General features: G+C 50.3%; 4 protein-coding genes across 4 annotated transcripts; 2 read left to right on the plus strand and 2 right to left on the minus strand.

Annotated features, from left to right (window-relative positions):
• Window positions 1-327: 327 nt before the first annotated feature.
• Window positions 328-609, plus strand: FSUBG_6162 (P-loop containing protein; the record flags this gene model as incomplete). Its single annotated transcript, XM_036684332.1, has 1 exon — window positions 328-609. The coding sequence occupies one exon, from the start codon at window positions 328-330 to the stop codon at window positions 607-609; it is 282 nt and encodes a 93-aa protein (XP_036538361.1).
• Window positions 610-14,211: 13,602 nt separating this feature from the next.
• On the minus strand, window positions 14,212-19,290 carry FSUBG_6163 (phosphorylase superfamily; the record flags this gene model as incomplete). The annotated part of the gene is made up of 8 exons (XM_036684333.1): window positions 14,212-14,355; window positions 14,449-14,620; window positions 15,053-15,341; window positions 15,513-16,238; window positions 16,352-17,487; window positions 17,538-17,771; window positions 18,118-18,298; window positions 18,360-19,290. The coding sequence occupies 8 exons, from the start codon at window positions 19,288-19,290 to the stop codon at window positions 14,212-14,214; spliced, it is 3,813 nt and encodes a 1,270-aa protein (XP_036538362.1).
• Window positions 19,291-20,845: 1,555 nt separating this feature from the next.
• On the minus strand, window positions 20,846-22,043 carry FSUBG_6164 (2OG-Fe(II)oxygenase superfamily; the record flags this gene model as incomplete). The annotated part of the gene is made up of 4 exons (XM_036684334.1): window positions 20,846-21,400; window positions 21,469-21,649; window positions 21,748-21,773; window positions 21,840-22,043. 4 exons carry the CDS (start codon window positions 22,041-22,043, stop codon window positions 20,846-20,848), a joined length of 966 nt encoding a protein of 321 aa, XP_036538363.1.
• Window positions 22,044-22,582: 539 nt separating this feature from the next.
• FSUBG_6165 (NCS1 nucleoside transporter) lies at window positions 22,583-24,277 on the plus strand (the record flags this gene model as incomplete). Its single annotated transcript, XM_036684335.1, has 1 exon — window positions 22,583-24,277. The coding sequence occupies one exon, from the start codon at window positions 22,583-22,585 to the stop codon at window positions 24,275-24,277; it is 1,695 nt and encodes a 564-aa protein (XP_036538364.1).
• Between the last annotated feature and the right edge of the window lie 974 nt (window positions 24,278-25,251).

Below are 25,251 nucleotides of genomic sequence, written 5' to 3' on the forward strand. Positions count from 1 at the left end.
GTTAAAAAGCAGGGCGCCAACTGCTTTGATGACTGCGCTTTTTCCAGCCAGTGACAGATCAATTACAACTCGACTTGAGGCTGTCCACCAACGTGCTGATATTTGAGGCTACTGATAAAGCAAATCACGAAGGTTTCTCCGACGTTATCCGTTTTCTTTAGAGAAAGGGTCTGAGTGACGATGAAGACAGAGAAGTTGAGCACATCTCAAAGACTGATGACATTGTTGGATATATAGAGGACTCTGACTCTGTGACAAGGAGCGTATCGCCAGCCTCGAGCAACAGCAGAATCTGCTTGGTGGCCGTCAGATCGTTATTGACACTGAATGCTCGATAATCTCCCCCCAGACTCATCTCCTGGATCAGAGGACTACAACGAGAGCACCATCCCCCAAATCGAAGAAGCGGCCATCCAGTTTGGTTTCTTCCTCAAGAGACATTCAATCACACCGTACAACGACGCTACCATCGACTACCTTGACATTCTTATTGTAATATACATTTCTCTGGCAAAGGGCATCCGTTTCCGCGTCAGGGACGACCTTGAGGTTCGACAAAAGTTTTCTCAGAATAAGAAACTCCCCCAACTCTTCTTCCTCAGCGTTTGAATCTCTTCGATCGGCAGAATTCAGGTGGCTCTGAGGTTAGTCACGAATTTTTTCGGCAAACAAGAACCCCAAAAGGAAGAAAAGATATGTTCGGCATATTTACATCCCAAGAACCGAGAAGGCATCCATGTTACGAAGTCCCGGCCGTGATTGGGCTCGGTACATCGAGAACCACTTCTCTGTTTTACTGCGGTGAGCGCTGAGTCCTGCCACCAATACTCCCACAAAGGAACAAGCCATCTAACGCCAAGTTCACACCCAATGTCGGTCCTTATTCCAAACGACAACTTGGGCGTGCATCAGGTCGCACATCTCATGTGTGACGCCACTACTACTCAGAAATACTATAGTTATAACTGGAGAGGCCAGTTGATGGGTGAGATAGCGCCCATGGTCAGAAAGGAGACTCATGGCACTGCCGAGTCTCGGCCCGGATGTCAAGACCCTGGCGGCCGCGTCCTATAAACAACACCGGAGATCTTGGGCTCTTTCAAGGGCCTGACCGAGCGTGTGATGATGACCCTAGGCGGCCCTGGGTTTCGCTTCGAAAAAAAGGTTGACAATCAAAGGATGCTCAAGACATGCCTTATCAATCTCGTATGTCAGTTCTTGTTTAGATCCGATGCCAAGTCTGGGCTGACCATCACCAAACAGCACTGATGCAAGATGTCTGGAATCAACAGGGAGACAAACTGATTCCTAGTCAGTCTCCGACAGCCTACTCTTGAGAGCCTCTATGTCCTGAAGATTTGGGAGTCTCAAGCATGCAGGGAATTGCAAGCTTATCTCGCTGTGGCCATGAAGCGGGTCAATTTCCCAGTGTTACAGAGAACAATCACATCGAATGGCACGTCATAACGTTGAAGCCGAATATACGTTAGTTCTTAGCCAAGGTCGCTGTGTAGCCTAAGCGAAAGGCCGGCCTTCACGCCAATATAGGCACTGACGACATGGCTTATCCTCCTTAAGTTGGCCGACGCACTAACGACGAGATAGCATCGTTTCTTGGTGATATCAATCCCTCCGATCAACGACACATTTCCATCTGAGATCAGGCTACGGAGCTGGGCTACCAAAATCTACAGAACGTGGTAGTCAAGTCAGTCAATCTCTTATGGCTACACCTGAGTTCAATACACCGCCAGACGAAACATCAGTCGTAACCTACAGAACTCCCTCACTGTAGTCACGAAACGATCCAGATTTTGAGGCTTCAACGCGCTGAACAACAGTATCCAAAACCTGTTACATATGTCGGGGCCGAGAATGCAGCAGAGTAGCTTCATGGGACTTGAACGGATCCTGGATCTGCGATGGAGAGCCAAATTCAAGGTCGCTGGGATTCGTATTCCAAGCAAAGGCCGAAGCTGCCTTTTCATCAACAACCTTCGATATATCGACTACGGTGGCGTTCATGTTATAGTTGACCACCATATTAGTCTGGTGAACACCCCTGAAGAGAAATACCAGGAGAATGTGCAAAAGAACACGGGCGCGTTTCGATACGACGGCGGCCTCAACTTCCTGGATAATGTTAAATCCTGCAGGCGAATGATCAAGTTTCGGTAAGTTCTTATTCCAACCCCTTTATCAATGATATATATAGCTAACCTCTTTTTACAGATGAACTCAATTCCCAAAGGCTCATGAGATGCATGCCTTGGACTTCTGCATCATGAGCGAGATCGATATGCTTGACTTTGAGCTGGCCCAAGAACGCGAACGATCATCCTGAGCGTCCCCAAGCAGGCCGCATCACCACGGCAGGCTAATGATCAAATTCTGATCAGCCTCGATACAACCCGACACCTAGAGATAATGGAACAGATAAAGGCCGATATCGACATATATACCGGCGAAACTCCACGGATAGGAGCACGGCAAGACCCCCAATCCATCTGCTATACCATCCGAAAAATGAAGATAGCTGGAGGACAACTTTCGCAGGGGATATCGCTGGCTGACGAAGCGCAGAGACATCGATCGACCATCATACAAGTACCACTTGACCCAATGGAGAATGACCACCAGCGACGATGCAGAAGATGCCGTCTAACTCGAACACCAAGCAGCTGCTTGAAGAACCACCACCGACTAGAGACGAGCCTGGAAGGGATCCAATACCAGGGACAACGAAGACTATATTTCACCCGATCTTCCCAACAGCTCAGGTCATATCAACACGGAAGATCAGCCCGAGATCGAACTCGCACTCTCCCTCAAAAAGGCCGACGGACGCTAAACCGCACCCTCCAGTACTCTCACCAGAAGTGGGTGGAGGATGTTACGGCCTTCGCGTGGACCATCCAATGCTATGCGGCAAACAGCAAAATAACTGAATACCCAAGCTCATGTCATGCCTCGTCTCCAGCATTAACAATCTCCTTCACAGCCTCAGATTAGACCTCGGTGTCTTGATTTGACCTCGGTGAGTTGAGATGATGGTAGAGGCTATGAGTGGAAGCCAGCTATATCTGTGATCTTCAATTCCCTTGGAGTTCTACACCACTGGTCAATCGATTGCCAAAACAACAGAAGCTCGACATCAAGTACTTTTCAGCATCGACTTCGGAACTACGTGAGTTTTATGAGTAATTACCTGAGTTACCACTTCTCTCGAGTTATTCACTCCTTAGATGCTTCTTTGCTTACGCAGTTACAGGTACTCTGCTATCTCGTTCGCCTTCCCCGAATCTCACAGGCCTCAAGTTCACAGCTTGGAATACGAGTCTTGATCAATTCTTCCATATGACGAGCTCGAATACCAGTCTAGATACAAGTTCCAACTCAACCGGCCTAGCCTGAACGTATATCGGATGTCTTGAAACACCGTCTAAAGATGAAAGGCGATGTACAACGACGCAAAATAGCCTTACATGCTCAAATCCACGAGCAGCAGATGAACCACGAGCGATGCCTGCTGAACTAAGCGAAATCAACGCGAAAAGATGACGATGCTGCTTTTAGCCTAACATAGCGGACGGCCCAAGTTACGAAGCCCAGAAGCCTGTATTACGGTGGTGGCCTTGACCTTGTGGGTTGCTCTGAGTCCATCGTGGAGGACCAATTGGCAGACGATGAGGTTGAAGGGTCTCAGTTCCCGCGCTCGTTCTCATTCGCCACCGTCTCTTCGTCGGAGCAGCCGCCTCAAGCGGAGAAGAACCGACTACACTGATGTGTCCGATACCGACATAGACTTGCGAGCCAGGAGCCTCGAGACTGAGGAAGATCCCGATAGATTCTGGATCATTTTAGCCAGCATTTAGGAGTGGTTCGACAAGCTGAGTACGATAGACGGGATGGAAGGTGAACCTGAGGGTTTAAGAAGCACAGGCACGATAGTGCTGCCCCTGAGCGGTTCTGCTCCCTACATTGCCTCCGAAGAATACACGGATCAGCAATTTGAGATCAGTGAGCTCGTTTTTTCTACTGGCCATGCATGTCCAACGACGACTACCACACGACAGGTTACTTTCGAATATGACGAGGTCAAGCTATTCTTGCGTCAGCTTCAAGATCTCACTACTTGGCGCTTTGATTGCGACCAACATTGACGGTCACAAGCTCATCGGAATGGAGTACTGTATTCGGTACTTCTGATCTCCTTGAAGGCCCTGCTTCCAAGAACTGTGCGGATCTGTTGATTCTCATATATGAAGACAGACAAAGTGCACAAGTAACGGCGAATCTACCGCCTGCTCCGGACGCAGAGGTGGACGCTGATAATGACTTGTCGCCTCACCGGCCTGGACGCAACGGAATAAGTCTCTCGATTACTAGCTACATATTGATGAATCTTTGGCACAGAATGAAAAGCCTATGGACATCATCTTGATGCACCACGAGAGACAGGCCATAACCTTTGCAAGTGAGTTACATACTAGGAGGTCATGCGCAGAGTCCAGGGAAGTCATGAAGAGGAATGCTAAGGTGCTGCCGACGACGACGAGGATGACGATATCTACGACCGCCCTGGTGTCGGCACCTTCCCCTAAAGCAAAAGACACCATCAAGCTACGGGAACAAGCAATGCGGCTGGAGACGACGTGAAGCCTCTACCTGTTCACACTCCTATCAGAGTCCGGAGAAGTCAGCATGGTTCTATCGAACATGGAAGAAGGAAGTCAAAGTCTTTTGGTCTTAGTCAAGGCTAATGATTATGACTTTTGAATTAATCGGATCGAAACGCTGACGAATCTGCCCCTAGACGCATAGCAACAGGTAGCAGTCAACAATAATGTTCTTTGGGTGCTCTCTTCTGTACCACAACACAGACAGCCTGGTACCTTTACCAGCTTTCCCAAGCTACCACCAGAACTACGACTCATGATATGAGAACTGGACATTTTCAGTAACCCGTGCATTACACCACTTTTCTGCAGTACCTGCTGGGTCAAGAAGAGTGGACGGTCGAGGATTTCGACGGGCTGAGCCCAAAGCTAGGCTTTGATAAGTCAACATCAAAGTTATGGTTGCCACAGAAAAGGAGGGTAGACCGGGCTGATGGCAGCTACCAATGGGTCTGGTGTACAATGAGCCCACCTCCGAACGACTGCGCTATCTAAAGAACGGCCTACTTCGATCACTTACTGCTGCTTCATCCATCATTATACAAAAGGTGTGTATATGTCAGTCTCTCTCCTCGAGGTCGATATTCTCGCTTGCCATAAGTTCAATGAGATCACTGGTGGGTATGACTGGGCGCGGCCTGGCGATGACATGGACATCCAATCTGTCTCGCACAGACTCCGCAGACCGATGAGATATACAAGGCTCCGTTCGGTGATGACGATCAGGGCTATTGCCTACACGCCTTTTTGGTCATCCCGTTCTTTCCGCAGCCTGGCGATAGTCCAGACATACAACATGTCACTGAGTAAAACCTCGGATACTCACGCCTGCTATATGTTCAATGACGATCACGGCGAACATGCCTATCACAGAATTTACTCAATTATGCGCCTCCTTGGGGAAATCCTGCAGGTCAATTGGCTCCCTGTGCATCACTTCCGACAGCTGGATCTCCGAGTCCAGGACCTTGCTGGCAAGGGTGGCTGATAGCACCGACAACGATCTCGTGCTTCTTAACGCACGATATAACGAAGAAGAGGTGGAAACTGACATAAATATGCCCGGTTAGTTCTCCTGGGTCTATGATGTTCATCGCCTCCCTCAGAGACCATCGACATGATACCAGGCCAGAACCCCGAGTCTGAAACTAAGCCCCCTCGGCCTCGTATTAAATATCTCGTAGGATTCATATCATCTACGGGCCTACAAACGATCCTCCCCACGGCGTCCCCTCGACGGTCTAGCGTTGGCTGTCAACCTATTTACTGGGAACTGTTTCAAAGGACCCAGTCCCCGAAAAGGGCAAACAGTCGAATTTATGATTGGCACAAGATTGCCAATCACCAAGCTGAAGCCGAATGGCTATCCCTAAACCCCATGGGTAGGATTTATATGGTTTCTCCAAAATATCTATACATCGTCTCGACAGACCAGTTCCATCGACACCGAGACTCTGAGAAACAAGCAAGGCCCGAAGAACGATTGAAGTAAACCGACAGAACGAAAGGATCCGGCACAAGATGAATAATCTAGTGCACCTTTACGAAGTGATGATGGACACAAAGGACGGAAGACGTGGGTAGGTTCTGTCAGCTGCAGTTGCTGCTGGTACGCTCGGCGCAAGTCCACGGTCAACCGGCGGATTCAGAAGCTTGTCAGGGCTGGCTTGACCCATAAGCCTGACTTTTCGAAGTTGGCCCTCCCTGTATGTGATGAGGTGACACCCTTCAAGAGAAATTCACCGAGGATTATAATGCTACGTCTAATGAAGCCTTGTGCCAAACCTCGGAACAAGTCAGCAACCGATAGCACCTGAACCGTCAAGATTGTGCTCATGAGCTCAAAGCCAAGTTGTACAAGCGAATCAACCAGAAGAGACGCTTCCACAAATTCATGTGCTCACAGTTCATGCGGAAATTCCTGACACCTGGCTACTCTTTCATGACAGCCCAGCAGCAACTGAGATCAGCATCAACAGCAACGGGAACATAAAGACAAGCGGATCAACGATATCAGCGATCGAGTGGAGCTCAATCATATACAAAGAATGGCTCCAAACTGCTACTCGACGACAATAACGGAGCAACAAGAACTGCGACAGGGAGGGAGTCTTGGATATATGCAGCAGCAATAACACAATTCGTTCCGCCCCTAGTAGCACGAAGAGCCCCTTCACCGACGACGTCAATATCCTTGATCCAGACCTTGGTCTGCTTGCAGTCGATGAACCCTCAAATGAATTCTTGAATGCTCTAGTAACGTCTATCCTGGACAGAGGGTACCACCAATAAGCTAGAGGCTCGTCTCGCCAAGACCACTCGTGAGCTCGACCACGACGTTTCTCACCTCCATAACGATATGGTGCTAAATCCAGGCTACGGCAAGACGCAAACTACTACGATGTGCCATTCCTTGCTTGAAGATATTACAAGGCAACAGAGATTCCGCCGTAACACCGGCGAGGAGGATAAATCACCACATATGGGCAATATACTCGTTGCCCTCCCTGGTGCTGGGTGAGACTGATCGTGGATCCTTCTGATCCAGTGTGAGGGGAGGCAAGGAGTATATGCCCATGTGTGTTGATTTGTCTTCCATGCCTGTCTTTTAGGGGCAAACTCACTTCTATGGTCTGAAACTCGTCTGCATCCTCATCACTCACCCTCATCACACTTCTGACCCATTACCTGCATTTTTAAACATCGGACTCCCCATGGCCGCTGCAATGCCTTCTGTCGAAAGTTCACTTGGCAGTAGGGCTTCTTTTGAGTCTATCGCCACGAACATGTCGGGAGATGGAGATTCTAAGGAAGAGCACTTCAAGGGGTAGGCTAAACGGCAGCGCGATGAACATGACTAGTACTTGCAACTGAGGTCTCTTACATAGCTACTTTCCGTCTCGGGGGTATAGCAATACTTCCCAAACGCAGCCTCCACCTACACCAGAAGGCAACTTGGACGATGATAAGTTGATGGGATCGGCATCTGCACTGCGAGTTACCTACTATTGAAGAACTTCTGTGCAAAATACAGCTTGGTATATTATGGAAGCAAGAGATGGTAGCAAGAGAGAGACATTTTCCTCTGGGTCTCCGGGCTGGATATCGAGTTGGCGATAGACAGTAATTCCCATGAAGGGATCTACATGTATGGCGAAGTGTTGAGACGTAGATTAGGCTTAGATAGCGATCAAAGAATGATCTAAGAAACGCCAAGAAATAGGGTAGAGATTAATCTTACAATAGTATACATTTAACTGATTCTTGTCACCCATATTCCTCTTCCATTTGTATTCTTACTGATGTGGTCTTTGTCAGTCTGCTCCAATACCGTGCTAAGTTTTGAGTCAGTCGAAATGTATATTCCAGCTATCTCAACACAGCAAACCGATTGTCCAAGAACTCTGTCAACTCCCTGACGGCGACTATCCTCACCTCCACCGAGCAGAGGCAAATGTGACTGATGACGCCTCCTCCTTGTGCGTACTCTTATCACGTCCCGTCGCTTGGGGGAGTACTGCATGGTGCATGAACAAAGAGTCTGCACAAACCACAGCGGCATGTGACAGCGCACTTGTGGATTCTGCAAGAGAACAGGGTTACTATGACACGACGGACACTGGTTATCCAAATGCCATTGTCGTAAACGCTGAAAGTGCCCTTCGCCAAGCTTGCTGAGCGCCCTGGGGATATCTAGGGAAGCAATATATCCGATACTTCTCGATCCTAGGCAACAAAAGAATTTACGTTATTTAGGCCAAGCTAAGGTTATTTTTACCAAGTTTATTATGGCATTCTCTTCTAAAGTCTGAACGTTCTTACTACGCGTAAGTATAACACTACTAAAGACCTGTTGCGCGGGCTAAGCCTGACAACTTGAGCCCGAAGAGTGCTGACAGATCTCAGACGCTGCAGTACCCGGCGATAACATTTTCTCGTCCTGTCTTGGTCTCCTTGTGCGATCACGGCGGTAGACGGACTTGTTGTACTCTGTCACCACCATCACGCTCATCTGCTCGTGGGCACCAATTTGTCCATCTTGTAAACTGCGGCTATATCCTTGTGCATGGCAAAAGACGTCAATTCTTCGACCTATTTTCTCTATTTCATCCTTGGCGCCCTCCGCTGTAGTATCTCCTCCACTCTTCGGGACCTGTAAGCGGACTGAGTTCCAGTTCGTTCTCCCTCCAAGGACACTGTGGCATGGTCGTGTGATTGGACGCTAAGAATCACTCTCTTCACCACCCATTTCCTGCATGGCGCCTGTCGTTGCGGCATGATGAATATGGCGAGGGCGCTCTCGGCTGGAGCTAGAGTTCCGAGGTGTTTTCTTCCGTTGGATAATATGTTCAGATTTTCCTACCCGAGCGGGTTCTGATTGTTGTGGTTTTGAGACCCTCTTGAGGAACCCGCTCGGGTAGCCTGTCAGCCCCCAGTGTCGCTCTATCGTGGGTTGGGGGCCGACAGGTTGCTGGGATCTATCGATAACCGGTCAGGTGGTAGGCTTATGGTGTATCCGTCTTGGTGTTCTTGGCTGTTGTGGAGTTGCAGAGCTGAAGACGGAGTCAAGACGATGAATGCCCCCCAAGCCGTCTATCCCAGGCCATGCCCGCAAATGAGTGTTGGCGAGTTGAAGGTTGAAGAGTCTAGTGGTGTTTGCGGGCTGTGCCTGGGATAGACTGGGCGCCTCGAATGTTGTCGGCGAGGATCTGTCAAGACACAACCAGTGGCATGGATGTGTACTCTGATCCAAAGATTTGTCTTACATCTGGGTCGTCGACGGTCGGCGGCGATGATAGAGCTCGGGGTTGTTGTGCCATCTCTTCTTGTCGCGAAATCTCGAGACGTGCGAAAGATCGATTCGTTCCTTTCGTTGGAATTCGAGTTATTTCGGGCACTTTTGTAGATCCTCCTCGGTGTCTGTACGTGGGCTTCAAGTGCCCGGGCATAGCATGAGCCGCAGCGATCATAGATCTGATCAAGGGCGTCACTCTAGCATCATACGGGGGAGGCCGTGGGGAAGGTAGAGGGGGAAGTGGATTGCCTGTAGGTTTCATGAACGGGAACGTTGATCGGGCGTGATACGTGTCTGAGTGGAACATTGGCGGACCGTCCTCATCTCCTGAGGGTTTAACTTGTCGAGGGATGTTGGAACTCGAGGACCAAGGTAAGATCAAAGCTCTGTTTGGGTCTTGGAGCTCAAGCCAGCGGCAGCAAGTCTCGAGCGCGATACACAGAGGTATGGGCATTCCGACCGTCTAAGTTGGGGCATTTGCCGAGGTAGGCGTCACCGCTCGTCAAGGTCTTGTGGTTGTGGTGGACAAGGAATGTCGAGATGCTCTTTTCGAAAGTTCGGATGCGGGTTGGTTGTTTAGCGTCTGTCAATCGTCGCGGCATGTCCGCAGCTTTGGCACCTGAGTAGTGCATGGCTCAATCGATTGGGCTCGCTGCATTCTTGTTTGCTTCTTGAGTTAGTGTCGCGGCCAAATCTCACAGGCGCTTCGGTGGAATTTTGATGACTGCAACCGAGGGGGGCATGATGGGACAATGTCGTGTCGCTGGAGAAGGGAACATGGTACTGTCATCTGCACTGCGTGGAGGATGAGGCTTGGGAGTTCGAGAGATGGAACTCCCGGGAGTGACGTGGGTAAACGAAGGGCAAATGAGGTCAAGTTTGATGGGAGGGAAAGCAGATTGATGGAGGTGTGTCGTTGATGAGATGAAAGAGGGAAAACTTTGTGTTGAAGGAAGAGGGAACTTGGTGCGGTCACCTACATCGCGTGGATGAAACGAGGGATAAATGAGCCGGGATTTGGTGGAAGCGAGGACTGATTGCTGGAAGAGCGTAGGCTGTTGATGAGAATGTGCGAGGGGAAACTTGGTGTGGTTGAAGTATGAGGATGGTAGAGAAGGTCGAGGTCGAGGCAATGGAATCAAGTCCAGGCCAGAGACAAGACGTGTTGACGCGGAAGGCTTGGTCGCTAAGCACCTCCCGCGATTACTCGCCGTTCATCTACAGGGGATCCGAGCCCCACCAAACGTCCTATAAGCCCCATGGCAATTGCTCCCGCGACAGTGCCCACACTCAAGACGTCCTGTAATTTAGCTGCTTCCAGTCTGGTCAGTAGCTCTGCCGAAGAGTCCCTAAAGACTGTACATAAGACCAACTGACTTGGGAAAGGCAGCAATGGCTCATCGCAGTCATGAGGTACCAGTTGCGAAAGTCCCAGTCATGCACACACTATGGAAATTCCCCTTGAAAAGAACTAAATGATTTGATGCAATTACTAAGGTAATTCAATTTGCCCTTCGAATTCTCGACCGTTGCTGTGAGGCGCCGCAACCGCTTCAAAACCGTCAACGGCTCAACCAATTTTCCGTGGCTAAAGATCATAGCCATCGAACCTCATCAGACGCCTTCAATCGTCAAGTGCTGTGCGTCAATACTTCAGCAAGACAGTTTGTTCAAGACAGATTAATAGTATTATATACAAATGAGAAAAAGAAAGGTCTCAAAATTCGACACAAGAAAACTGGCCGTTACGGACGCGGAAGCAAAGCTCATCCAAGTCCTTAACGTGAGTATAAATGTTCTGCCTAAGAAACGACCAGCCTTAACGACGTGTGCCCGCGAAACCTCTGCCTGTTCCATCACCTTTCTTAAGGTAACATATAAATTATTCGTTGTCTTTTGTATACATGAACCATTGAACCGCATTGGAGTGTCTTTAGTCAATAAGGTGCCCTACCCTGGGGCGTAGGCATGAAAGAGCCCTAAAAAGCTCAAAACATTGCTTCAACCCAGCTTTAGAAGATCTGCAAAATGTATAGCATAGCAAGAGCGATATGAATTTGAGATTCTCAGTTGCCACAGTCCCTTGTAGTAACCCCAAAGTGGCCAGCCTTAATCTTGTGTACGTTTTGGTGCCAAGTAGACTAGACACTGTGCCGTACAACTTCGACAGTCCAAGTGGGGACTGATTCTCACCAAGGTTAGACTTTTAGCGCCTCATCCAATGATGATTTAGACGATAGACCAAAAGGGCAATTCCTGAAGAGCATGATGTGACGTTAGAGCGGCATTGACGAGCAGGGGAGGTTACTAGAACGCCCCACTACTGCAACGGCCATACTGACAGCAATGAGGATTCGGTCATGTTGTGTAAATTCTTCATTACTTCGACTACACGAGATGGCGGCTGGTAGAGTGCCTGACCTTTTGAAAACGGTGCAAGTAACCACCAGCCCAAAGCATTGCGTTGGAGAACGCGCCAACCGCTTAGTGGTGAGTGCATGCGTACCATTGCAAGACGTCGGTTTCTAGTAAGAATAATCACCTCCATCGGTTTTTGTGCAGTCTTGTCCTCAAATTACCACACAAGGGGCCTTTGTCGCAAGGTGTCGATGGCATTACTGTGGATAATAGTGTGAGCATCAGGGTATCCTAGAAAGACTTTAAGGCTCCATAATATACTTGTCGTTACGGAATGCAGGTGACTGTGTATTAGTTGTTCAAATCGGCCATGCCTATCTTTTCATGAATGACATAAATACGGAGGGTTCAGTGTAACCTCCCAATTTTACGTCATCTTCAGCGCGAATCCCTGCAGAGAACGAGACGAGACGAGACGCATGCAGAACAAACACCATTTCTTCCAATACATCAGCTACGAAAGCTCGTGTCTAAGACAGCACTCGAGTAACCAACATCTGATGCTGACGATTGAATTTGACCTCGAGCACGTAAGTCGCTCCATTTTGGGACCAATATTAGCACGATTGCTAACATGGTCATCTATTTCGTAGTGCCCATCGTCTGACACGGTATGGTCCCCCATCCTTCAACTTGAGCGTTCCTTACCGTAAATCTTGAGCAATTTTAGTTTTGTGGGATTCTTTCACTAACATATTCCTGCTAGATAGATAAATTGCCATCGGTCCATCCACTCCTCCCAAAGAGCTCGCTTGCTCGGCCGATCACGAGAATACGAGACCCAAGCGGAGAGCACGAAGCCATTGCACGTCAGAGGAGTGATACGCTACATCGCAACTTGGCTTTGCCATTGTTCGCCATCGCACCGACGACTACGATTTGAGCAGCCGGTGTAAGGGCGATCAAGGGCGGGATCCAGTGGCCGAAGCATTAGGCCTCTTGCTCTATGGACTAGCGCGTTCTAGACCATATCATTCAACGCATGGAGGGTCTGCCGAGGCAGACAGCAGACCAAGGCTGCGCTGGCATGGACACAGCATTCTGTCGTCGACCGTGGCCTGTCTTAGTGCACACGATTACAATCAGTCTCCATGTCCACTTATGCCCTATCGAACATCATATGGTGAAGACCGAGCGCTGCAATACGCGCCTCAATAACTTTCAAAGTCGTTAATACTTAAAATAGTACTTTACTGAAAGCCATCTTAATCAGGCACGGAGAACCGCAGTATCACACCAAGAGCTTCTCATGAATCCCCGAAAGATTTGAACCTCTTCGTGGTGAGCCACATGCCGAGGCAATTCTTTTGCATCTTCGCCATCGAGGATTCTAGATTTCGTAATCACAGAGTCAAGCTCCAGCTGAGTAGTCCTTCTCCGCAAGGACCCTTGATCACCACTTTTGCCACTTTGCGTGACACTTCGCGGCCTTCGGCAACCTCGGCCAGTTCCAATCGAGTCTGAGAATAAAGGTTTACGTGAAGGGGCAATACAAAAGGAAGCTACTTACTGGCATCGGATCGCTTGCCTAAGTCTTTGAGGGTACCACGGTAGTACATTTGCGCCTCGGCCCCTTTGTGATCGCAGATGACAGGAAGAGTAACGTCAATCCCAAGGTCCTCAGTGATAATGCCAACGGTGGCAGAGGCGGGTGGAGATGGACATCATGTTCGACAGGTCAGCCGCAAACGGTCCGCTGGAAGAGCTTCATGAGAGTTTTCAGCACTCTCACAAACAGCACTGTCACCAAGTGAAATTTCACCCGCTCGCATTGCGCGGATGGCAACTCGGTTCCGATATAGGGAGGGTTGTGAAGCAGAAGGTTGGGTTGCTACCTAGCACATTTCTGACCAGACATCGTGGTGTCAAAAGCTGCATCTATTTATGTACTTGTGACAGATCGTCGTTTCTTGGTCAACTTGGCAAGTTCAATATCCGCTTGTCTTGGGATAGTGTTTTTTGAACTTTTTCAGAATTGTCAGGATCATCTTCGTGCCGACCGTCCTAACCCGAATTGTTCCTATAAAGAAATTTGTTGACAGCATTACTGGCCTCATGGAGAGTCCATCGAGCCCTACACTCTTCCCAAGCCTTATTCTGGGTCAAGGTTGAGGTCGTTGTGTCCACACCGAGACCTGGCAGTTGCTGTGGGCAGATCGGCGACAGTCTCGAACATCCTATCCCATCCGCTTTCGGTCGTGGTCCTGGGGTAGTCGGCGTTAAGTTCGAACCATTGCCTTAGACTTCGCTTATTACCTCGAGGACGTCGGAGTTCGGAAGAGGCGCTTCTATGTCATTGCTCAAACGGTCGCTTCCTTCTTAAGCCGCTGAGCTGGGGCGGCCAGAGCCTGAACTAGAGGCCTTTGCAGCCAACCGGCCACTGTAGGGATTATCTTCGGGTCGGAGACGTGCTGGTAGAGCAATTGACCTGGTATCGGGATCATGGGTGTCCTCGCCCATGAGCTACAATACTTAAGGCTACTGCTCTAGTATAAGAGGTTGTGACAGAGTTGGCACATTGTAGTCGTGTACATAGGCGCGAGCCCCTGTGCATACTCTTTCATGGACAAACAGGTAGGTGTACCGGTTCCAAGGTTGTTGTTTTCGACGTGCTGCCGCCTCATCCAGGATCTTTTCCTGCATCTTCTCATCGGTCAAGTACATATCCTCGTCATCCGAGTCTTGTCCCTCCAGGTACCTCAAGTACAGCATCCCTGGATCTTTTCGCCTAGAGTCCAATTCTGTCATAATTTGCCTTAAATACCACTCCTCCATACTTTCAACTGCTCTTGTCTTCTCGGTATCACTTTTGTCTCCATTGTCGTTATTGGCAATATCATCATCTCCATGACCCGTAACTCGATTGCAAAAGAAGTTAAGCAGGCGATATAAACTTGGCCAGTGGTCCTCGCCGTCATTGACACCTAGTTTCTCTGGTCATTGATGCAGGTCCACCGTATCTGGCACCTCGTCCGCAAGCAACTCCCATGCCTCGAAAATCGGAACCAAATTACCGACCGTAGGCGATCCTCGATTTATGTCCCTCGTCACTTGATCCTTGCTTGACTCTACTTTGTTAGACAGTAGCTTGTAGACAATAACAGCCGCTACCTGCAGCTAAGGTTCAAACCAGCGAGGAATAGTTTCTTTGTCAACTGACACCGGCTCGTCTTGTTCAGGGTCCGCATGCTCTTCCAAGGAAACCCCTTGAGATGGTCTGTATGGAATCTGAGGCACGTTGCCAGGCGAAGATCTATTAATGACAGGGTCGGTCATCTGCACATCAGGCTTTAGTGCTGGGTCGTCCCAAAATACCAGTTCTTCGAGTACACCTGGCTGGGGACGGTGGTGTAAGAGACGATCAGAGAACTTAAAAACATCCATGCCTCGTCTTTCTGCCTCAATGAGGCTGGTGACTGCAGTGATGATCTGAGATACACCAAGCACGTCTAGTTCTTGTGAGCTTACGCTTCTTAACTCCTCATCTCGCCTATGCTGTATGACCTGCTGTACTTCTTCCAGCCCAAGCTTCCGGGCGTAATTCAGTGGATACATTCCGCCGTAATCGAAGTGATTGATGCTTACTTTTCATTGGACAAGAAAGTCCGCAAGCGACGCACTTCCGGTGGTAAGGATACAGCAACAAAGCAAGTTCTGCTGGAGCAGATTCCGAGAGTCGACGTCCGCACCAAATCCCAGTAGAACGTTTATGATAGGCTGCTGGTCCCGCTCAACAGCAGCAAAGATTGGCGTTTTTCGAAGTGGCCCCCAAGTTTGATTCACATTTTCGCCTTCTTCAAGTAGCTGCAGTACAATATTAGCTGCCCCAAGGCGTATCGCGGCTACTAGGGGTGGTATTTCCAAAAGCTGCGCATGAGAGCGCAGTTCAGAGATGACACCCTCTTTAACTGATGTGGCCTTACAAAATCCTTGCACGCCGACTTCCAGTAGATATGAGATCATGGGTTGATTATCTGCAATGTGTGCAAAGAATTGGGCATTGACTCCTGCCGTATTCACTGCGTTTGGATCTATGCCACGTTCAACAAGTAGACAGGCGACTTCGACACTGCATTTCGTGGTTGCAATATGGAGAGTATTGTTGCTCCTGCTGTCAGTAGCGGCCAACACTTCGGCATGTCGACCCAATACTACTAGAAGCTTTCTTGCGTCATTTAACTTGATTGAATTCACCATCCGTGCGGTCGGGGACGCGTTCCTCTCGGCTTCAGACCGCGCTGCGGCGCCCAATTCTCTCATTCGACGGCGTAAAAGCCTTTTGATCTCTTCGTTCTGCCATTCCTCTGCTTTGAAAACAGTCCAGGGCTGAGGCTCAGCACCCTGGTCTATGAGAGGTTTCAGAACATTGGTATGGCTGCCCTCAGCTGCGAAGTCCATTGGGCATCTTCCGACATTGGCCGAAGGCCCATATGATCCTGCAGATTGGGATCGGCATCACGATCAAGAAGTATGGCCACGTGTGCCTGCTTCTGAGCAATGACAGCTTCCATAAGCGAGGTCCTCCCGAAGCTGTCAGCAGCATCAATGATGGCTTCTTGGCTTATCAGAAACTCAAGGTCCTCTCTTGACGTCCTCGACGCCGCCCAGTGCAGTGCCGTTTGACGGAAGGGATCCCGCTCGTCGACAGCTAAGCCGTTGGCTATTAGCCGGCTCAGTGCGCGCCGATGACCGAAGCAAAGTGCGAGAATTGAAGCAGATAGATGCACTCTCTCGTGGCGTGGCGCCGTCTGCCAATAAATCGGGAGCCAAGTCGCATATTGAGGACTGTTGATGTCAAACAGACTCAATATGAAGCCATCAGGCTCCATATCCGCCTCAGCTACATGTATGTGCCAATAGGTTGCCGCGTATTCCAGGAAAGAGAAGCGCGCCTTGATCTCTTTCAGGTGTTCCCCAGATGGTTGGTTTGGATGAACGCTGACTGATTCCGTCAAGTCTACGCTGACAGTGCTATCTGGAAGCATTTCCCCATTGACCAGCCTCTTGACCAAGCTTTTCATTGAGCCTAGATGATAGGACTCAATAGTCCAAGGAAAATACGTCGTCTTCGGATGTCCGGTATCCTTATATTTATACGAAAGCTGGAGGCGAATTCCAGCTTTCGTGAAGTCCTCAAGCTGCAGGAATGCCAGACAGAGCTTAGCGAGGGTTGTATGGGAGTCTTTGCGTGAGATGGTGGATTTCCATGGCCTGGAGCCTGCCTCAAAGCCTAGTTTGACTTGTGCAGGGCCTGGCGCTGTCAAAAGAAAATCAGATACGGTCTCGTCAACTAGGACTAGAAGACAGCTTGCTTGGCGAATGTACTCCATTGGACCTTCATCCCCTTCTAGGTCCAAGTCTTCATACCTGGTCGACTCCCCGGCAAGCTCCATTGCCACGTCTATCTCACTTAGAGTCAATGGTCTTTTGGCAGCTTGAATAATCATGAAAAGATTCTCTGTTTCGTCTCGGTCTTCTACGTCCTCTAATATGGTTTCGTAGATCCCCTCGACTGTATTGGGAAGATTATCGATCATCTTCAGGATTTTTTTGACGGTTTTGCCTCTGGACCTTTCAATCTCTCGGAAGACCAAACTGACCCATAGATACGTGCGATTCGTATTCTGAGCCAACTTGGCTCGAACCACTGGCAGACCTCGTCAGAGAGACAGAACTTCTGTCTGACACGGGTCATCTCGATGTAGTGGGAAATATCCTCTCTGATAGCTCCCATATGATCCACGGAGTCGAGTGAGATCCTCACGAAGCTCACGAAGCTCACGAACGATGATGACGTATGGTCGGGTGAATACCAGAAATTTGAAAACGGTGCCACTGGGCTCTGCGAATAGCTGTTGACCTGATGCTCCTTAAGCTTCCTGATGAGTTTTATGTTGGTCATCCTGATTGTTCTGAGTCCCGGACTCATCCAAGCCGTCCATGATACAAATCACACTACCGAGGTTCACACAGGCCTTAATTTTGTTCAGAATATCCCACAGCAGGTCGAGACTTTCGAACAATTTTGGCCCGTGCGATTTCATGAAGGATTTCGCATATTTCATCAACCAGTGGTGGTGTGAAAAAAGCTGATGTAAAATGTTGCACAAAGCGGCCGTCGCCTTGTTCTGATTTGCGTCCCCGTTTCTCTGAAAGAAAGTGTAGCAATAGAGCCACTCCACATCCCGCTCGCCACGGTCAATGATGGCTCTCGCAAGCACTGACTTTCCGGATCCGGGTTCTGCGGTCACCCAGAAGACATCACTGAATTCATTGCTTTGCCATCTTAGGAACAGAGGGTTGGCCATGACCCAACTGCAGGTCCCGACAGCTGCTCTTTCGTTTCGGTCTTTCTGGGACTTGTATGGCTGCAAAAAGAAACTCTGGATCCATTGATCATGTTGCTCTGCAGCAAATCTTAGCATCAGGAAGGAGGGAAATTTACAATGAAGTATATAAGGACGAACTCATGTCAACGATAGGAGCCGTTGGCTCATCTACTGGCGTCCACCGCCTCAATACAGCCTTTAGAAAAGCCGCGGCGCTTTCTGATGCGTACCCCTGCCAGTTTTTGTTCTTGCGGCTGTCTGCGTAATCACAAACTCCTTTGATAAGTATTGTTGGGAACGAGTCCCACGCACCGGCACCCTCCATCTCGAAGCCAATGATCTGGTGACTCGAGGTCCACATGTCCCGGTGGAATGCCGACTTGATTACCTGATCACTAGATCCCATAGTGCCGATGTGTATGACGGGTTTGTAGTGCTCGGGTTTCGTAGTCTCGCTCTGTGCCAGACTGGTAAGGCGTGAGCGAACCACCAAAGCTGATTCGTCGCAGCCCAGTGACTCGCATGTGCTGTTGAGAGCCACATCGCAGACTTTCCCTGAAACGCTGCCACTACCGTCGCAAACGGAGCATTTGTCAGCCTGGTGGTGCTTATGGCGGTACTCCGATGAGAACAGTTTATCTCGAGCAAATCCCGGGTGGCGAAATTTCTCGAACCCATCGACTGAAAGAAGATCCGTCAGGTTACGTGCCGTGTCGTTGCGGAGGTCTCTGGCAATCTGAAAAGTGCCTAAGGTTTTGAGGAAGCTGCGAACTTCGGAAGAATGGCGGCCGAGGCTGTCGTCCAGTGTGTCTTTAATATAGACGGCATCTGGCAGTTGTCGTCCGAAATCAGTCTGGACGAGTTTATTGGTGATAATGACGTCGCCAAGCAAGATTTCGTCACCGGCTTCTTCGGACGTGTCGTGTGCTTTGCCATAGTGCGCGGATTCCCAGGATTCGTCGAATACTGCTACTACGGCATTGAACTCTTTGCTGAGAGCGCAAAGTACCGCGATGGTCACGTCATTTCGAGAGCGAGGTGGTGGGTTTGACAAATTCCGGTCTAGCATTATCGACAACTCGCAACCGCAGGGTAGTAAAACACGAGATTCCTAGGTGAAGAAAGGACGCGATGAGAGAGTGCAATACGGATAGCCAGTAACATGCTAAGCATTGGTTTCAGCGGGAAGCTTGGTTGATGACAAAGCTTTCCCCAACGTAGGTTCATACTGTGAGAGTGATAGCGGCTACGTCGCGGTGACTGCTGGCAGAGGTGGGGGCGGTTGTGCAGTAATTGGTGCCCGCTCCTTGTGAGACCTTGCCGCGAGGTTGCGGCTGTATAGCTTGCCCTCACTTGTAGCCTAAGGCAGTAATCGGCTCAGTAGAAATTCCTGTTGAGGGATGATGGCAAAGGGTGTGTAAGGATTAGGGAAGCTAGCTAGGGCACCAAGTGGCAGGCTACATACAGAGAGATGTCCGAGAATGGCGGCGTGCCTTGCTGAGGCTGCATCGTTATTCTGGCCACTGGAGCGATTCCTCCCCATATATGAACTTTTACTCGTTCGGCATCTTTACGACGCTGCGGCGACCGAGCAGATCGAGAAAGGTGTTTCGTATCTATTGTAGATTTCGGCCGGCGATGGACAGGTATATGGGGTATTCAGTTGAAATTGTGCTGGTGGGCTTTAACCTGGGGACCAAAGCAGTGACAAGAATGGTCTTGCAACTCGATACGCACTAACGTGGACTAAAAAGACATCTTCCGCGCTACAAATTTTCGGGCAACCGAGTTGTATCAGTGTGTCTTTTCGACGGCACTGCAGGCAGGATGTCATTAAACCTCTAGGTATCGCGATGCTAATTGAGCGGTTAGGGATTGAGAGTTCTAGCCGCTCTGTACGCAGCTCTATCCCGGAGCTAATCGCTGGCATTGAGACGATTGGACAAAAGAAGTTGGCATGTTGAGGATTTTGAATATTCGAGGGTTTGGTGTTGATGAAATGAGGTGCTGCCGTGCATTCATGAGAGAGCATCTTGGGGATTTGGGGGTTTTACCTTGTATCAAGTATACTTCTCAGAAGCCTGAGCTTACACCCCAATTCATGTATCTCTGATAAGCAACCGACCTCCACTGTTCAGCCGCTCTGAGGCTGGTAGATGTGGCGTGATGATCGTCAGCCAATTGATTCAGCCAAGGCCCCACAAAAGTGCTTCAAGTGGTGCTCCCCCGCATTCGTGGTTGGCATTGATTTTATTTTCCGTCTGGTTATCACAATGACCGCCAGGCAAACCAAGCGGATGTAGGGTAGGTGACCGGAATCACGACGAAGCAGTGTGGACAAAACTTCGTGACTAGAGTAAAACACGCTATCGAATTAGATATGACGAATAACTAAGTAAACCATTGAGTCCCTTGTGTGGAGTGCACTTCGAATTCAGCATTCGGAATGCCTATTTTCCCCATAACCCCTGGGAACAGTGAGTATGGTTTACTCAGATGCCGGCAACGGAGCACTAGCTGAAGACAGATTGTCGGGGAAAAGACCTTGGACCGACAGTGATTGCTAAAGGTGAAAATATAGAGTTGAGATACCTTGTATTATGTGCGTGAACTATATGGCCAAATTAAGTAACCTTATAAGTCGCTCGGATTCTTGATCGCAAATGTTCCCAGCTTTTCACCGGCTCAGAACTTTGATATCCCTTCCTTGCTAGAACCTCGTTGAATCCCCTTATTATATCGTCATTCACAATACTTGACGCTGCGTCACTGCTGGACGTCTTCAACGGCGAGAGGAGGACCTCACGATCTGGCTGAATGAAGACGGGGATACTCAGGCGCGCCACATTTTCGCTGGCTGTTCGAGGAAATGCCACGCGGTGGACGGTGGATCGCAATCTTCCCGCCGTCCAGAACTCCAGAGCATCGCCAATGTTGACAACGATGGTGTCGTCGAAGCAGGGCACATCTATCCATGACCCATTCTGCTGGACCTGCAGACCTCCCTGGTCCGAGGGTTCGCGGTAGAGAAGAGTCAGGGATCCGTAGTCGGTGTGCTCACCCGCCCTGATCTCGTCCGCCGCATTATCGTCTGCTGACGTTGATGTGGCTGGGTAGTTGATGAGCCTTATGCGACAAGACTCTCCTGTATGGGCTTCAGTCAAGACGCCCTCTGGGATCTGGGGAGGTTTGAGACTGTTAGACCAATATAAATACCTGGGGGTGAGTAGAATGGTGAAACCCTTACCTTGAGCCCAATCTCCATTGCCCGCAGGAGACGATTGGCGAGCGCCTGTGTATCGGTGAAGAATCGAGCCAGCCGATCCCTCCCGTTCTCTAGAACTGGGTGTAGTTCCTGCAGAGCTCTTTGAGATGGGTCACATAAGTAGAATGACTCCTTGATATCTCCGGGGCCCATGCCCGCGAGACTGTGAAGGTTGTTATTAGCTAACTTGGAGCAGGCTATGAGGTCGACAAGGACGCATCGTAAGAAAGGGGAATAATAGCAGGGATGTAGTATACGCACGATTCTTCCCTCATGCCCGTGTACCCCTAGGAACAGTTCGTTAGCATTCCAGAGGAAAGAGAGGCTATCTTCCTTCCCAGTTCATCTCGTACCAAGTCACCACTGCCATTGCGGTATCTCATCTTGTCAGCTCTTGGAACCTGGAAGAACTCCCTTGCCAACTCGAAGACAGGCGCTGGAACTATGCCGTGACCCGTGACGTAGAAGAAGCCGGGGTCGTTACCGACCCGTATAAGCTCAGAGGCAAGTTGCGCCTCTGAGATTGTGCTGAGGTCGATTATTGGAAGGGCGGCCATGACGGGTCTAGGTCTGCGGATGGGGGCTGATTTCTTGATACAGGCTACGCGAACATGGCGGTCTTGAACAGTTTCGAGTCTTTTGTAGTGACGATCCTGAACATTCCTGCCATGCGTTGGGCAGCGAGACGGCTAAATTGCTAAATTGATCAAACTCTATATGAGATAAGCTGATAACCGCCAGCCGGCTATCTTAGCGTGGCCCGTGAAGGACCACTATCAGATCTAGCATCAACTTTCCTTTCCCCGCATCCTGATAGGAACCAAGAGTCTGGTTGTCTCGCTGCTTATTGGCTGGCGGCAGAATTACCGGTTATCTGGCGATTTGATGGCTCGTCTGGGCCCGTGTCTACATCTGCGTCTGTATCTGTACGTACTGACGATAAGACAACACCTTTGAAGACCATAAAGATGCGGCTTGGAACGTGTTTTCCAACATGCCTGGGTTGACTTAGACGTGCGCATCTCTCATCCTTACCATCCTATCAGCATCATCGCTCAAAGAAATCTACGAGCACATTTGCAGCTCATTTACAGCCATGGCGCTGCGCACTCTAGCCAAGCGCCTCGAGATTCCTCGAGAGACAGATGTACAGACTAAGGCGTACATGAACCGTGACACACGGCCCCTGCCCCTCGAGAGGCGTACCTATGGCCCCTGGGAGTTCGTCGGCCTCTGGGTCGTCACCGGCGCCTTCAACGTCGGTGGCTGGATGACCGGCTCCTCTGTCATCGCTCTCGGGCTCAACGTCTGGCAGGCCATGCTCACCGTCATCGTCGGCAACGTCCTCGTCGGCATCATCTGCGTCCTCACGGGCGCGCCGGGGGCCAAGTGGCACATCGGCTTCTCCATCCTGCAGAAGGCGTCGTGGGGTATGTACGGCGCGCTGTTCCCGCTTGTGCAGCGCATCATGCTCTCGTTCATCTGGTACTCGACGCAGATCTGGTGGGGGGGCCAGTGCACCAAAACGTTCCTCACCGCGCTGTGGCCTTCGTTCCGGAATCTTAACACGCCTCTAGCCCACGGGACGATGGACACAGGAGACTTCACCGCGTTTATCGTCTTCTGGTCTCTGTGTCTGCCGCTCATCTGGGTGCCGCCGGAGAAATACAAGATCCCCTTCGCCATCGCGGCCTGCAGCGTCGCTCCCACCGTCCTCGCCCTCTTGATATGGTGCACCTCACAAGCTCACGGAGCCGGGCCTCTGGTCTCCGACATCTCCGTCGCCGGCGTCGAGCAGGCCAAGGGGAGCCGCCTCGGGTGGATGCTGGTCCTCGGCATCTGCACTAATATCGGTGGTATCAGCACCCATATCTTCAGCCAGTCTGACTTCACCCGCTTCGCGCGCCGCCCCGGGGACCAGTTCCTATCGCAGCTGCTCTTTGTGCCCCTCAGCACCGTCGCGGTGGCTCTGATCGGCATCTTGTGCACCTCCTGCGCCTCCAAGCTCTTCCCCGAGACCAACGGCACATTGCTGTGGGAGCCGTACCGTCTGCTGGCCACTGTGCAGACCCATTTTGACGATTCCCCTCGTGCACGGGCTGCCGTGGCCTTTGCCAGCCTGGCTTTTGTCGTAGCGCAGTTTGGCATTTCTGTCGCCGAGAACGCGCTGTCCAACGGCATCGACCTCTCGGCTCTGCTGCCGCGTTACTTTAACCTTCGCCGTGGGGGCTATCTCACTGCGGTCTTTGCTTTCGTCATGCAGCCTTGGGAGCTCATGAATGGTGCGAGTAACTTCCTTACCGTCATGGGCGGGTACGGCGTCTTCCTCGGTTCCATGACGGGAGTCATGTTCTCGGACTACTATATAGTGCGGCAACGTCGGCTCATGCTGACCGGTCTGTATGATGCGTCCAGCACCAGCATCTATTGGTACTGGCTTGGGGTCAACTGGCGTGCCCCTGTGGCCTGGGTCGCCGCGACCTGGCTGCTTCTCCCTGGCTTTGTTCGCCGCGTGCAGGATCCTACGGCAGAATGGAATGGTTGGTCGCACCTGTACTACATGTCCTGGCCCCTGGGCTGCTTTCTCGCCATGCTGTTCTACTATCTGCTCGCTCGTGCGTTCCCTGTGCCGCAGCCCCAGGATGTTGACGATGCAGATTACTTTGATACCTTTGGATTGGTCGGTGACTCTGGTTCCGTGCTCGAAGGCGAGGCTGTTTCGGGCAACGGTAGTCTAGCTAAGAAGGATGAGACTGTACTTTCCTCGGAGGAGATGAACCTGGGAGTCTAGATTTGAGAAATAATGTCTAAGTTGTGAGCTAGATTTGTTATTTGCGGTTGAGACTTGTTGCTGAGAGCTTAAATCAGCAGAAAGAACTTAGTCTAGATTTGAGTAGTAGAATGCACTTTAAATATGCTATCAGTCCTATTTTATTACTTTTCAGAGTCATGAAAGACAACTGACTTATATATAAGTGCCATTTTGCTTAAGGATATGAAGACCGGGACGCGCAGCTGAAAGTAGAAATCCATCCTCTCGTGCCCCCAAGGTCTGTCATGATAGCAAGTGAAAAACCCACTAGAACGATTTGATAGGAAAGTAAGTATAGCGTTTTCAAGGCCTAAGCTAAGATACGCCCGAGGCAAGGGCTTACTAGCGGCGGTAGAATTGGTAAATAGGTTTCATTGGCTTTAGTCTGATAAGCTCGTCCGTATAAAGTAGTGGCGCAAATCTAAACTATTATTAAAGCACTGCGCGATGTGAACAGTCCAGGCATCACTTGGACGCGATCTGACGCCATGCCTCCGAAAAAACTGCTCTGTATCATCCCCATCTCGACAACGGGGATAACGCAAAGCCTTGCAGCGATCTACCCATCGACAACACAAGTCCAGCTCGACTTCATAGATGGCCGAGGACTAACAACTTGCCCACCATGTATCGAGAACCACGAACAAGCCGTCGTGTCGTCTGTGGCTATGCTACCTAGAGTGGCCGACATCCTTGCCACCCGCCCATTCGACGGCATCCTCACGTGCTGCTTCTCAGACCACCCGCTGGTGTACGCTCTTCAACGACAGACAAGCACGCCGGTCACGGGCATTTTCCAAGCCGCGCTTAGAATGGCTGTACCAACCACGGAGACGTATGAGCGATTCGGGATAGTAACGACAACGGCGGCCTGGGAGCCAGTTTTGCTGGAGTCTGTCCAGGAGTTGGGCTATGGGACTCGTTGCGTGGGGGTGCGTGCAACGAGGCTTGGT

The sequence above is a fragment of the Fusarium subglutinans genome, assembly GCF_013396075.1.
Source record: "Fusarium subglutinans strain NRRL 66333 chromosome Unknown NRRL66333_c0000062, whole genome shotgun sequence".
In the NCBI taxonomy this organism is placed as follows: domain Eukaryota; kingdom Fungi; phylum Ascomycota; class Sordariomycetes; order Hypocreales; family Nectriaceae; genus Fusarium; species Fusarium subglutinans.